The following is a 14,636-nucleotide window of genomic DNA, read 5'->3' on the forward strand; positions in this document are numbered from 1 at the left end:
TTTCTAAAATAATTTAATGTTATTTCCCTACTCTAATTACAAAAACTTTTAAAAAATAAAATGCAAAACAGAAAAACTCATATTTAGGCAAGCTGTTTCTAAAAGGCTTTTTCTTAATTCTCTTTCACCATTTACTGTAATGCAGTGTAATATCTAACTTTAATCGATGCTGTTTCATTCCTTTGGGTAAGCCAGAGGAAAACCTATCCTCGGGAAGCTTCCATTTTGTAAAAAATAAAGTAGGAAGTTATTAGCATATAAGGCCCTAATAAAACTTATTAGTAATCTAATTAATGTCTAGTCCTCAGGGTATAGTCAAAGAGAATAAATTTGATGGATAATTTTCCATTGTTTCTTTCATACCCTTTCTTTACTCCAGGCAAAGCTGAGAATGAGCCTAATGGTCAGAGGAATTAACTGTTTCCCTAAGTGCCTAATTTACTATAAGGAATTGTATTTGCTGCATAGAAGAAAGTAACTTTTTATATGAGATTATTATAAAAACAAAAATGTCAGGCTGGTCTGTTGCTTAATATTATAGCTCATATTTATTTCAGATATCTTTGACATCTCTTGTTAATTTTCAAATAAAGAAGCTGAAGCCAGAAGTTAACCTGTTTGAATGAGGTCACAGATCTAAATCTGAAACTTGGACTTGATTATTTCCAATGTGCATCTTCTAGTTTCTTACATTTCAATACAGTTGTGCTCAATCAAAGAGATTCTAATGAGCTTGCCCAATTAAGATAAACTTCCCAAGAACACTGGACCCTCACTGCTTAGAAGATGGAGATTTCTATTCAGAACCCTGATGTGATGTCCCCAGTTGTTGACACCAGCATAATCTAATACAATGGTGTTTTCTGCAGCAGTAGTTTAGATTTCATCAGTTGGTCTATATGTTGGAACTGTAATATGATGATGAAGCCCATCCAGTTGACCTGAGGGTTCAAAGGTGAAATTAATAGATCAGCTCAAAAATCTGGGTGTGACTATATGGTAGGCCTAGGAACACCTGAGGGTTTCAAAAACCATACTATTTTCTGAACCTTTAGTTTGGTCAGGATTCCACTTGTTTTCCACCCTGGCATCTGCCTTTAAAACTGGGTTCTCCACCTCGTTATGGGTTGGATATCAGTGGTCACCAGGCTACATGAAGAAGACAATAGAATGATATCTTCTGACTTAGCCCAGCTGAGAAAGTCCTTATCGTTCCCCAGAACAAGACAGTTAAATACTGTGTCTTATTGTATCTCTAGGAGTACAAATATCTGCGAATAGCATTTTTTTTAGGTTTTATCTTCATGACTTTTGGTGAAGATCTGAAAACTCTGAACAATTGTGAAAACAGCATTAGCAACAGAAACTTCCTGGACAAGTTCAGATACACTAGACCAGAGGTTTTCAAACTGTTGTTTGAAAGGAGACCCATCAAGTAGGAGGTAATAGTCACAGGCTTCCCAACACACACATGCATGTGCACCCACACACACACACACACATACAAAATACAGCTTCCCCAAAAGCAGTTCTGTATGTGGCCAAAATCAAATTTGGAAACTACTTCATGGAGACAGTATAATGTAGAATATTGCAGGTCCAGGTACCCGACTGCCTGGTGGCTTTGAATTCCAGCTATACAGTTTTCTATGTGGTCTCTATGCAAGTATAAAAAAATTCACTGGGCTTTAGTTTTCTCATCTATAAAATGAGATTATAATAGTATACTCCTCGCAGAGTTCAAGTGAGGGTCAAATGATATTATATATGCAAAGTGCTTTGAACAGTGTCAGCATGCAGAAAGCATTTGAAAATGTTATAGTACATTAACAATTGTGACTATTATTGCTACCATTACCGTCATGTTATGTTAGATTGAGATTTTTAAAAATGAAATACCAAAGTATAAATATTGATTATTTGATCTTAAGCAGCATTTGTGAGACAGAGAATTTTCTTGCAGTGTGCAGGAAAGCAGCAAAATTTGGCACTCTAAGTTGATAAGTTAAGAAAAAAGTGACTTGGCAGTGTTTTATCACAATGGGAACTTGTGGCTCTTCAAACATCTGATCACATACATTGATCTACCTTGATATTTGCATGTGATATATGACATACAGTGTGAAAATGCTAACCTCAATAAACTAAGAAGCAGATGCACTTCTTTTTAAACTTAGTATAGTTTAGTTTCTATCATTAATAGTTTAGATAGAGATAGCATTAATAGAGTAGAAACAAAATCTTAGGTATCTTTATTCTAGTTGCCCTATGGAAACTAGACTCATTGAACATTTAAAAAGTAGAACTAACTATTCTAGTGGCAGATTTGATTGGACTACCACATACTTGCATGTGGAAGCCTGATTCAGTATGTATTACAAACCTCTGGATGTGAGAAAATACACCTGTATTTGTGTGACAATACTGATCAGACTACCACATACTTGCATGTGGAAGCCTGATTCAGTATGTATTACAAACCTCTGGATGTGAGAAAATACACCTGTATTTGTGTGACAATTCTGATCAGATAAGAGGATTCAGAAGGTGTTCAATTATTCTTATGATACATTTAGTTTTTTCTTCATTTCTATGAACAACTTATACTTAATTTCAGAGTCCATTCTTATATTTCAGCCATAGTCTTACCTCTAGGTTCAAGTCTTGCAGAATTTTCAGGGTAAAATAAACCATTCAGTTGGCTGAATTTTGATCTCTGAGGGGAGGAGAATGGTTAAAAAAAAAAAACACCTATACATAGCACTTACTTTGAGCCAAGCTTAGTGTTTTAGATGCATTGATTCATTAGAAAGGAAGAAAGTGATGAAAGGTTAAGTCACGTATCCAAAATTCCACAGCTCAAGAAACCAAGATGCAAAGCCAGGCAAACTTGCTCCCAAGTCTTGCTTCTTAATCACTCTTGTTATTCTGCATCACACACACACACACACACACACACACACACACACACACACACACAAACACCCTAGATATACAAATAGGAAGATGATTTTTTTCTAGTCATCTGATTATCTCAGGCTACAATTGTAATAACTATAGGTATTATAGGTGTATTGGTCATGGTTTCCTGATTAGTATTCAGCCAGTTTGACCAATATGAAAATCTCATTTGCAATTAAAGAAACTTTAAAAAGGAAAAGAATACTGCTAATGCTTTTGAGCCCCTATTTATATGGTAAATCTCTTCCTCACTTCACTCCCATTAAATGAAGCATTATAATTAATTCTTGTTTTCTTTCTTACTTTGGTATAAATATTTCTACAATAGTTTTAGTTAATTATAGTTATTGCTGGCATTTCTGATGAATAACAATCCCTGACCAAAATAAGACATCCTTTTCTCAAAAGATGAAAATTTACAAGTACAGAAAAAGCAAGCACCATATTTTGTTTTTGTTGACGTCTTCTAGTGATTTTTTTCAGTTCTATTTCTTAAAATTAAATGTGAAGAGCCTTGTTACACTGAAATTAATTCATAGTTCTGGGTTTGAATTTTTTCCTCAACTTTAGGTCTGTTAGTCTTTAGGTAACACAGATAAATGAATGCCCTTTCAAATACTTATTAATAATTTCATGTGAATGCAACAGTGATCACTAATATTAATCTCTTTCTGGAAAAGTATAATTTATTAATCTTTTTCATGATTAATTGATGCAATTTTAATAGCAGTATTTAATTTTTTTCTAAAAGTAGTAATTTCTTTTTCTGAATATATGGCAGGATATGCGGCTGTACATTAACCTTTATTTATAATAAATGTAAGGATGTAAGGATTCTTTATAGAATAATATAATTTATTTATCATAAAAAGTGTTATATGTCATTGGAAAAATATTTTAAGATTTCAGGGGTTCTTTCAACTTTTTAATCATCTTTTAGAAACAAAAACAAATTTGTATCAAAGCTACTAGGATCAATAGGTAATGTATATTTACCTTATTTTTCTAAAAGTATTGTTTCCAGTAATATGTTCTCAACATGTTCTCAACTCCAGATTTTAAAAACAAGCAATCAAGCTTGAAATAATTCTATCATTTGCTATCTGAATTTAGAGCAACTGACAAAGTTGGGAATGACTTGCCCAAGGTCATGGGTAAGAAATTTGTATTTAATTTTTAGGCTAACACTGGAAATCTGTAGCATTAACTAGTCATGTATTGAATCATTTCTTAAATAATAACTAAGAGAAATCTGAACTAGAATTTTTAACTTCTCTATCATCAAAAGTGTTTAAGGTAGAACTCAAATATATTTTATCATATAATTTCTTTAATAAGGATTTTAAATTGTTCTTAATTGGGGATTAGAAAATAATTATCCCTGAAATTGAGGCCTAAAGTCTGGCTCCAGGCTGAAGTTCCTTTCCTGTCAAATGAAGACAGTTATGTGGAATAATTCCGATACAGTTCTAGCATTCTCTGATTCTCATGTCGTGATGAGCAGGAATTGGAACAATAATCAATATTAATTCCACTTACATACACACTAGTCCTAAATCAATGCCTTTATTCTTGATCATTTCATCGTATAGGGTATAGCCTTTAACTACCTGATAATTAAAAATATGGTGACACTGGAAGCAAAAGTATTAATTAACTTAGCTAATATTCACAGAAAAAAACCATGAAGTTTTTCTTTAACTATCCTAGAATTTCTGGTTAATAAAGAGACTCAGATCCTGAAAGTTTTGAACACTTGGCTAAGTAATGTAAGTGTGCAAAGACAATTTAAAAATAACAATAATGTCATATAATTTTTCCAAACATTCAGTACTAAAAGAACCAGGTTGCTCATGGTGTTAGACTTCATACATTTTTTTACACATCATCTTTACTGTTTTGAAAATTCACTAAAGGTGTATATTTTCATAAATATGTTCTAGATATTTACATTAATTTTCCTTCTTGAAAATTTCCAGCCTACAAGGGTTCTAATATGTGAGTGTTTTTGTAATTGGTGAAGATAGGCTCAAAACAACCTATGCGTCCATATTTTTTTGCAGACTTCCAAGCACTTACCAGTTTAAGGGCATATGATAGTTGAGATCATTCATAGCCAGATTAAAGTTCTTTAAACGGTATTTCCAATATTTTATGAAATTCATATTTGACCCCAAAATAATGCAATTTTTTAGACGTTGCATATTTTCTGTAAGAATAGTAACTCTGCATCTTCATGGGCACTTAGCTCCCAGTACCTAGTTGGTAGGCCACTGAATAGAAAGGTTCCAGAAGCCATTATATGTGTTTATTGTCTTTATTGATAGTAATCAGCCAATTAGCATTTTCATTGAGTATTCTCATAGTATCTTCAGCATTCTGCTATGGGTGAAAAGGTAGTACAGATGAATTATAAGGTTGTAGGGGAGTTTGAATGCTAATTGATACCATAAACAAGTAGAGACTAAAACATAGACTTTAGTTTAATGCATTTATGAGGCCATACAGTAAGTAGGCCAGGCCCTGTGTGACAGTTGGTGACAAAACCATGAATAAGGGATGATCCTTGCCCTTGAAGAATTCTGTCTAGTTGTAGCAGTTCTGAGCTCTGAGAACGTGATGAAAGCAATTAAATATCTGCATTGTCGTGAGCTTTGAGTTCCCCTTGGAGCCCATCTAGAAGTTTCAGGAGTGGTGAATGAGTACCGAATTTTGACAACTACATGAGAGAAGAATGAATGAAGTGCAATCTGAGATTCAAGCAACTTTGAAATCATTTTAAACATTTGGTGGGGTAATGACTTATCCATCTGTTGATTTATCTAGTCATTTCTAAATCGAATGCCTATACTCTGTTTCCAGAGTTCACTTTCAAAAATACAGCATTAATCATGTCACCCCATGTTTTAAATTTCCCATGGACATACACCATCAGAGAGCCTGAAGACAGTTCCTCCCCACCCAGCACTGCCCCTGCCAGTGCCTGCCCACATCATTGAGGCCTGGGGACCAACCCAGCCTGCCAGAGTCCAGACACATTGTCCAGGGATCTGAGGATTCACCCGCCCTGTCTACCACCACTGGTGTCTGTGCACTCCTCCCAGGGGTCTAAGGATGGGTCTGTCAAGCCTGCCATCACCACTGCTGCCAGCACCCACCTGCATGAGCGACATGGGGGCCTGAGGACTGGTCCTTCCAGCCCACTACCACCACTGCTGGTGTCCATGTGTATGACTTGGGGATCCGAGGATAGGTTCAGTGCTGATACTGCCTTTACTAATGCCATGCATGCCACCCCTGGGCCCAAGGACCTAACTGCCCATCCAGCCTACCACTGCCACTGCCAGAACCTGAGTAAGCTGCCTGGACCTGCTACCACTGATACCTGCCTACACCACCTAGGGGCCTAAAGCCTGTCATGCTCAGCTCACTGTTGCCACCAGTGGGGCCCAAGGATCAACCCACCTTGTGTCCTTGTCCTCAGCAAAGCCTCCTTAGCTTCTGCTAAAAACTGCAGCCTAAGCTGCTGAGGAACTCAGAGACACCACTGATGCTGATTATAGCCAAAGAAATCATACAGAGACTACTGTGTCCACTTAGAAGTAAAACCGAACCACCCTATTCAACCAACACTATAGTTCATCTATAAAGAAAAACATTTTTCCTTATGAAACCCAATCTATAAAACTGGAAGAAGCACCTGTTATACCACATATAGAGGTATCAATGTAAGGACACAAGAAACATGAAAAGGAAACATACCTCTAATGGAACACAATAATTCTTCAGCAACAGACTCAACAAAAAAGAAATCTATGAAATTCCTAAAAAAATTCAACATAATGATATTAAAGAAGCTCAGTAAAATAGAAGAGAACACAGATAAACAATACAAAGAATTCAGAAAAACAGTTTATGATCTGAATGAGAAATTTGACAAAGAGATATTATAGAAAAGAGTGAAACAGAAATCCTGGAACTGAAGAATTTAATCAAATGAAATAAAAAATACAGTTGAGAGCTTCAACAATAGACTAGATCAAGCAGAAGGAAGAATTTCTGAATATGAAGACATCTTTTAAAATAACCCAGTAAGGCCAGGCATGGTGGCTTATGCCTGTAATCCCACAGTTTGGGAGGCTGAGGCAGGTAGATTGCTTGAGGCCAGGAGTTTGAGACCAGCTGGCCAACATGGCAAAACCCCATGTCTACTAAAAATAATAAAAATAAAACTAGCCAGACGGGGTGGCGTGTACGTATAATTCCAGCTACTCGGGAGGCTGAGGCATAAGAATCACTTGAACCCAGGAGGTGGAGATTGCAGTGAGCCAAGATAGCACCACTGCACTCCCTCCTGGATGACAGAGTGAGACTGGCCAAAAAAAAAAAAAATCCTGAGATTTTAAAAAGAAAAAAATATTTAAAAATGAAGAAAGCCTATGTAATATGATATATAGGACACTGTAAACTGACCAAATATCCTAATTTTTATTGTTCTATATTGTTCTAGAAGGTGTAGAGATGGGCAAAGGCATAGAAAACCTATTTAATGAAATAACAGCTGAAAACTTCCCGTTTTGAAAGAGATACAGATATCCAGATGGAGGAATCCCAGTGATCCCCAAATAGCTTCAACGTAAAGGGTCTTCTCCAAGACACATTATAGTGGAATTTTCAAAAGTTAAAAACAGAGACTAAATTCTAAAAACATCAAGAGTAAAGCATCAAGTCACATATAAGGAAACCCCCTTCGGACTAACAGCAACTTTCTCAGCTTAAACCTTACAGATCGGGAGACAGTGTAAATTGATACATTCAAAGTGTTAAAAGCAAAAAACAATTCATCCAAGAATACTATTCCCAGCAAAGTTTTCCCAGACAAGCAAAACTTGAGGGAATTCATTAGCATTAGAACATCCCTACAACAAATGCATAAAGAAGTCCAGATTTTACCTCTATAAGCAAAACAACAATATCTACCATCACAAAAACACAAGAATAAAATTCAGTGGCAGAGCAGACACACAAATGAGAAAGAGAAAGGACTCAAGTGTTGCCTCTGCAAAAAAATCAAACTACAATGATAAAAAATAGGAAAGAAAGGAAAAAAAGGCTATACAAAACAACCAGAAAACAATTAACAAAATGACAAAAATAAATCCTCACCTACCGATAATAACCTTGAATATAAATGGATTAAGTTTCTCACTTAAAATATATAGACTGCCTTAATGGAGAGAAAAACATAACCCAACTATTTGCTGCTCGTAAAAACTCACTTCACCTGTAAAGACGCATAAAGACTGAAAGTGAAGGAATAGTAAAATATATTTCATGCAAATGAAAAACAAAAACAAGCACGAGTAGCTATAGTTGTATCAGGTAAAATAGACTTTAAGAACGGTAAAAACAACAACAACAACGAAGATGATCATTATATAATGACAAAGAGATGAATTCAGCAAGAGGATGTACCTGTTCTAAATATATATGCATATGCGTCACTGGTGCACAGAGATATATAAAGGAAATATTATTTGACCTAAAGGGTGAGATAGACTCCAACACAATAATGGTTGGGGACCTCAACCATTGTCAGCATCGGACAATCATGTAGACAGAAAATAAACATTGGATTGAAACTGCGCTTTAGACCAAATTGGCCTAACAGACATTTACAGAACATTTTATCTAACAGCTGGAGAATGCGCATTCTTTTTATCAGCACATGTAACATTCTCCAGGATAGACCATGTGTTAGGCCATAAAACAAGTCTCAACAAAATTTTAAAAATAGAAATTATATCAAGTATCTTCTTAGACCACAAAGGAAAAAACTAGAATTCAATAACAAAAACAACTTTGGAAGCTGTACAAATACATGGAAAGTAAACAAAATGCTCATGACCAACTATTGGGTCAGTGAAGAAATTATGAAGGAAATAAAAAAAAAATTGAAACAAATGAAAATGGAAACACAATGTACCAAGACCTATGGAATATAGCAAAAGCAGTGCTAAGAGGGGAGTTTGTAGCAGTAAATACCTACATCAAAGAGTAGAAGGATGTCAAATAAGCAACTTAACAATGCACTTCAAAGAACTAGGAAGCAGAACAAACCAAACCCATAGTAAAAGGAAAGAAAAAGAGCAGAACTAAATGAAATAGAGACTAAAAAAATACAAAGGTTAATGAAAAAAAAGTTGGCTTTTTGAAAGATAAGCAAAATGAGTAAACTGCTAGCTACACTAACCAAGAAAAAGAGGGAAGATTCAAATAAATAAAATCAGAAATGAAAAAGATGACATAGCAACAAATACCACAGAAATATAAAGAATCATTAGAGATATACTGATTTCTGTATGAAAACTGTATTAGCATACAGTTTTCAACAATTGTATGCTAATAAATTAGAAAACCTAGAGGAAATGAATAAATTCCTGGATGCATATAACCTACCAAGCTTGAACTGGAAAGAAATAGAAAACCCGAACACACCAATAACAGGTAATGAGATTGAATCAGTAATAAAAAAAAATCTCCCATCAAAGAAAAGCCCAGGACCAGATGGTACTGCTGAATTCTACCAAAATTATAAAGAACTAATAACAATTTTTTCAAACTATTCCAAAATATGGAAGAAGAGGGAATTCTTCTTAATTTATTCTATGAAACCAGCATTGTCTTGATTTCAAAACCAGATAAGGATACAGTGAAAAAAGAAAAGAGCAAGCCAGTATCTCTGATGAACATAAATGCAAAATCCTCAACACAGTACTATCAAACCAACTTCAGAAACACATCAAAGAGATAATGCATCATGAGCAAGTGAAATTTATTGCTGGGATATAAGGATGGTTCAACATCAAAAAATGTGGTACAGCACATCAACAGAATGAAGGACAAAAACCATATGATCATATCAATAGATGCAGAAAAAGCATTTGCTAAAATTCTATTTTTCTTCATGACAAAAACTCTCAATAAATTAGGCCTAGAAGGAATATACTTCTACATAATAAAGTCCCCGTAGAGCAAACCCATGGCTGACATCATACTGAATGGAGAAAAGAGGAAAGCCTTTCCTTTAAGAAGTGGAATAAGACAAAGGATGGCCACTTTGACCATTCGTATTCCACATAGTACTAGAAGTTCTAACCAAAGCAGTCAGGCAAGAACAAGAAATAAAAGGCACCCAAATCAGAAAAGAGGAAGTCAGATTAGTCCCTCTTTGTAGATGACGTGATCTTATATAGAGAAAAACCTTAAGACTTCTCCAAGAAAAGTCTTAGAACTTATAAAGTAATTCAGTAAAGTTTCAAGACACAAAATCTCAACCTGTGAAAATCAGTAGCATTTTTATACACCAATAATGAACTAGCTGAAAAAGAAATCAAGAAAGCAGTCCTATTTACAATAGCTTAAAAAAATACTGATTAATAAATTTAACCAAGGAGATGAAAGATCTCTTCAGGAACTACAAAACACTGATGAAAGAAATTGAAAATGACACCAAAAAAATGGAAAAATATTTCCTGCTCATGGACTGAAAAAAATCATATTGTTAAAATGACAATACTACCTGATATGGTTTGGCTGTGTACCCACCCAAATCTCATCTTGAATTGTAGCTCCCACAATTCCCATGTGTCATGGGAGGGACCCAGTGGGACGTAATTGAATCATGGGGTCAGTTTCCCCCATACTGTTCTCGTGGTAGTGAATAAGTCTCACGAGATCTGATGGTTTTATAAGGGGAAACCCCTTTTGCTTGGCTTGCATTCTCTTTTGTCTGCCAGCATATAAGACATGCCTTTCACCTTCCACCATGATTGTGAGGCCTCCCCAGCCATGTGGAACTGTAAGTCCATTAAACCTCTTTTTCTTTATAAATTACCAGTCTCAGGTATGTCTTTATCAGCAGTGTGAAAACAGATTAATACAATCTACAGATTTAATGCAATCATTATACCAATGACATTTTTCACAAAGGAAAGGAAGTCAATCAAAGGGATAACTGTACCCCCATGTTTACTGCAATACTATTTACAGTAGCCAAGATATGGAATCAACCTAAGAATATATCAGCAGATGAATGGATAGAGAGAAGGTGGTGTATGTACACAATGGAATACTATTCAGCCATAAAAGAATGGAATCCTGTCATTTGCAGCAACATGTGTGAAACTGGAAGTCATTATATTAAGTGAAATAAGCCAAAAATAGATAAATACCATATTCATACTCATATGTGGAAGCTTAAAAAGTTGATCTCATGGAGGTAGAGAATAGAATGATAGTTACCAGAGCCTGGGAAAGATTCAGGGGAATGGAGACAAGTTGGTTAATGGGTACCAACATGTAGAGAGATGAAATAACTTTTAGTGTTTGATAGCACAGCAGGGTAAATATAGTTAACAACAATATATTGTCTATTTCAAAATAGCTAGAAGAGAAGATATGAAATGTTTCCAGTGCAAAGAAATGATAAGTGTTCAAGGTGATGTATATTCTAAATACCTTGATTTGATCATGCTTGTATCAAAATATCACATGTACCCTATAAATATGTACAATTATTTCATACCAATAAAACATGTTTCTAAACCTTCAGTGGCTCCCAATTGCCGGTAGCAGCCATTTGCAATTGTTCTCCCTTTTGTGACAAGCAAGGGTGATAGATGATAGATACTGTTCATCTGAGCAGCTCCATTCACATCCACTTCTATGCTTAGGATTATTTGCAAATTCAGGCATACCAGCTGTCATTCTGCCCACCTTCTCTCCAAAAGGCATATCACAATACACATGAGTGACAATGACATTTTCATATGCTCTAAAATATTTCTAAAGCAAATTATTCCCTCTGTGCTTTACTGCTGCTAATAAAGTACTTGTAATGTGCCTCAAAATTTTCAGTAGAAGTCAAGACACCACAGCTACACACTATATGATCATTGTTAAATCCAGCCTCCTTTATGTGGTATCAGTACATTTTCCAGTCTAAATCAGAAATCAGGGTCAGCTAATCCAGTCCCCAGCCCCCCATTCCACCTGACATACACACGTATCCTTTCCTGATTATTTTACAAAATCTTACAACACATTCTGCAATTATAAACATCCTCACTTTTATTCTTTTTGACCAAAATATTCTCTGCCCACTTCTACACTTAATGAATTCCACCTTACCTTTAAGTGCATACACCAACGTTTGCTCCCGTGGGAAACCTTTTAAGTAGACCTTAATCCTACCCTATCCCAGCCCTAGCCTTGGGAAGGATTCTGGGCCCTCTCCTATATTCCTGTACTACTTTGTGTCATAAGTATTGGGTTCCTGGGTTTTAAAAACATTTTATTCTGTCATATTCCTATCATATTATAGCCCTATTATATCCTTTTATTTACTAAGGCCAAAAACCACGTTTTATTCCTTTGCGTTCCCAGATTCTACCATAGTACCTTACATAGAAAATACGCTTAGGGAATAGTTGTTGAAGATGCTTCAGAAAAAAAAGAAGGAAAGGAAAGGGAAAGGGAGGAAAGGAAAGGAAAGGGAAAAGAAAGAAGGAAAGAAAGAGAAAGAGAAAGAAAAAAGGGAAGGAAGGAAAGATGATGCTTCAGCAAAGGTTGAACTAATCTGGGCATCCTATTGTGCTATGTTTTGTTAATTTTTATTTAAAAAATGTACAAAGTTTAAAATATTTTGGGTGAAAAGGTACTTTTTCTTTTCTGTAGTTGACAGAATTATTTTGAAGTGCTTGTTCTCACACAAGCATCCTTTCAAGTTTTCATAGCTGATCATATAAGCTTTGAGCTTCTCTTTCTCCCCCCAGTCTTTAATGTCCGTCTTTGAGGATTTCACTGCATGTTGCCACATCCTTCAGAGTGGCAAGGAGGAATGAGACTCAAATTGCTGCTTTTCTCCTCAGAATCTTTGTTGAAGAATTTGGGAGGGACAGAAATATCAACGCTGATACAATAGCTTTCATAGTCATCTTCATAACTGTATATCCTCAATTAGTATAGATATATGCATTGTACCCCTTTATCCGTGAGCGTGTTTATAAAAGGGATTAACACAAATGAGGCTGGCTGTGGTGGCTCACACCTATAATCCCCACACTTTGGGAGGCTGAGGCAGGAGGATCACTTGAGCCCAGGAATTGGAGACCATCCTGGGCAACACAGTGAGATGCCATCTCTCGAATAAATTTTTTTTCAATTAACTGGGCATAGTAGTGCACACCTATTGTCCCAGCTACTCAGGAGACCGAGGTGGGAGGATTGCTTGAGCTCAGCAGGTTGAGGCTTCAGTGAGCTGTGACTGTACCACTGCATTCCAGCCTGGGTGACAGAGTGAGACCCTGTCTCAAAACACCCACACATGCAAACCCAGATATTCTCTGAAGATATATTCTGATCAGAAATAAGAGTAATTTGGAAATCATTCAGTCACAGAGTTTCTGTCATTTTTTTCTTCTCTCATTTTAGGAAACCAAATATGAACAGTGAAAGAGAGAGTCCTATTCTTATAAGGTCACTGAAATTAGGAGAATGAGACTGATATCTTAGTTCTGTGTAACAAGGAATAATCAATGAGTGGTTTATTATGGGGGCTATTTTATACTGAATATCCAGAATTTACTCAGGAGATGATAGATTAGATAGATAGATAGATAGATAGATAGATAGATAGATAGATAGATAGATAGATGAGGGAAAAGGACAGAGGAACACAGAGTGCCAGGCTTATTGCCCATTCTTCCTATTTATTTAAAACATTTAAAAGCTTTGTATTAAAATGCCATGTATGTTGTCATATTTTCCAAAGAGAGTAAAGTAAGAATCTTGTTGAGAAGAAGGCCGTCTCAAATTTACCCTTTAATGACTTGGGTTAGCTGGCTTTACAGGCATCTTATCAAAAGGAGAAGAAAACAGTCCTAATGCAAGTTCCCAGTCACTTCATTTCATCACTCAGAAAGCTACTTGGAATGTGCATGTGGTATAATTTATGTAGAGCACGGCTTGATTGTCTTTTTTTATTTCTTTGCATCTAGTGATGTTATTGCATGAGCTTCTTGTAACCATTGTGAATCCTCATGAGGCAATTCGACCTTTCCCTTTTACACTAAATGTGTGGATATATCTTTTAGATTTCCACATGGAAGAGGCACTGGATTGGCCTGGAGTATACTTGTTACCAGGCCAGGTTTCTGGGGTGGCTCTAGACCCTAAGAATAACCTGGTGATTTTCCACAGAGGTGACCATGTCTGGGATGGAAAGTAAGTAATATTTTTTCTTCAATAAGCAAATGAAAATAAAAATAGTGTACATAATTTTTTCACTAAGCTAAGAATAATGGTGAGAGAACTATGAAGGTTTTTTAGAATTTGACTTTTATGAGCAAAATGTATTTGTCCTTTTAATGTCTGACTGTAGTAAGTAGCAGAGAGGAAGTCTTGTGTGCTTTAAAACAAAGTAGTTTCACGAAATAGTTTATGGAAAGAAGACAGTAACAATCTGTGATTCTACCCACTTACCGTTTTGCTCCCTCCTGTTATCTATCTATAACATTAAAGATAGTTAAGCCAGTACCTTAGTGAAAATGTTCAAGACTTCAAGGAGAGTGCTTATGAAAAGTGATCAACTAAGAAAGGTTGCTGGTTGACTA

General features: G+C 35.7%; 2 protein-coding genes across 18 annotated transcripts in view; one reads left to right on the forward strand and one right to left on the reverse strand.

Annotated features, from left to right (window-relative positions):
* Positions 1-14,636, forward strand: part of PAM (peptidylglycine alpha-amidating monooxygenase) — a 170,374-nt gene that overhangs the window by 116,714 nt on the left and 39,024 nt on the right. For all 16 annotated transcript variants that reach the window (XM_016953561.3, XM_054684497.2, XM_063811453.1 and 13 more), the window contains one exon: positions 14,118-14,247. In XM_016953561.3, the coding sequence (XP_016809050.3) occupies positions 14,118-14,247 (130 nt within the window). The remainder of the gene's footprint in view (positions 1-14,117; positions 14,248-14,636) is intronic.
* The window catches only part of GIN1 (gypsy retrotransposon integrase 1), a 158,315-nt gene that overhangs the window by 14,510 nt on the left and 129,169 nt on the right, over positions 1-14,636 (reverse strand). Inside the window, exon 15 of one of the 2 annotated variants that reach the window (XM_063811462.1) lies at positions 533-941. The exons of the other annotated variant lie outside the window; for it this stretch is intronic. The gene's annotated coding sequence lies outside the window, so the exon portion shown is untranslated. Of the gene's footprint in view, positions 1-532; positions 942-14,636 lie in introns of those variants that run through there. 2 annotated transcript variants of the gene reach the window in all.

The sequence above is a fragment of the Pan troglodytes genome, chromosome 4 (assembly GCF_028858775.2).
Source record: "Pan troglodytes isolate AG18354 chromosome 4, NHGRI_mPanTro3-v2.0_pri, whole genome shotgun sequence".
Lineage (NCBI taxonomy): Eukaryota > Metazoa > Chordata > Mammalia > Primates > Hominidae > Pan > Pan troglodytes.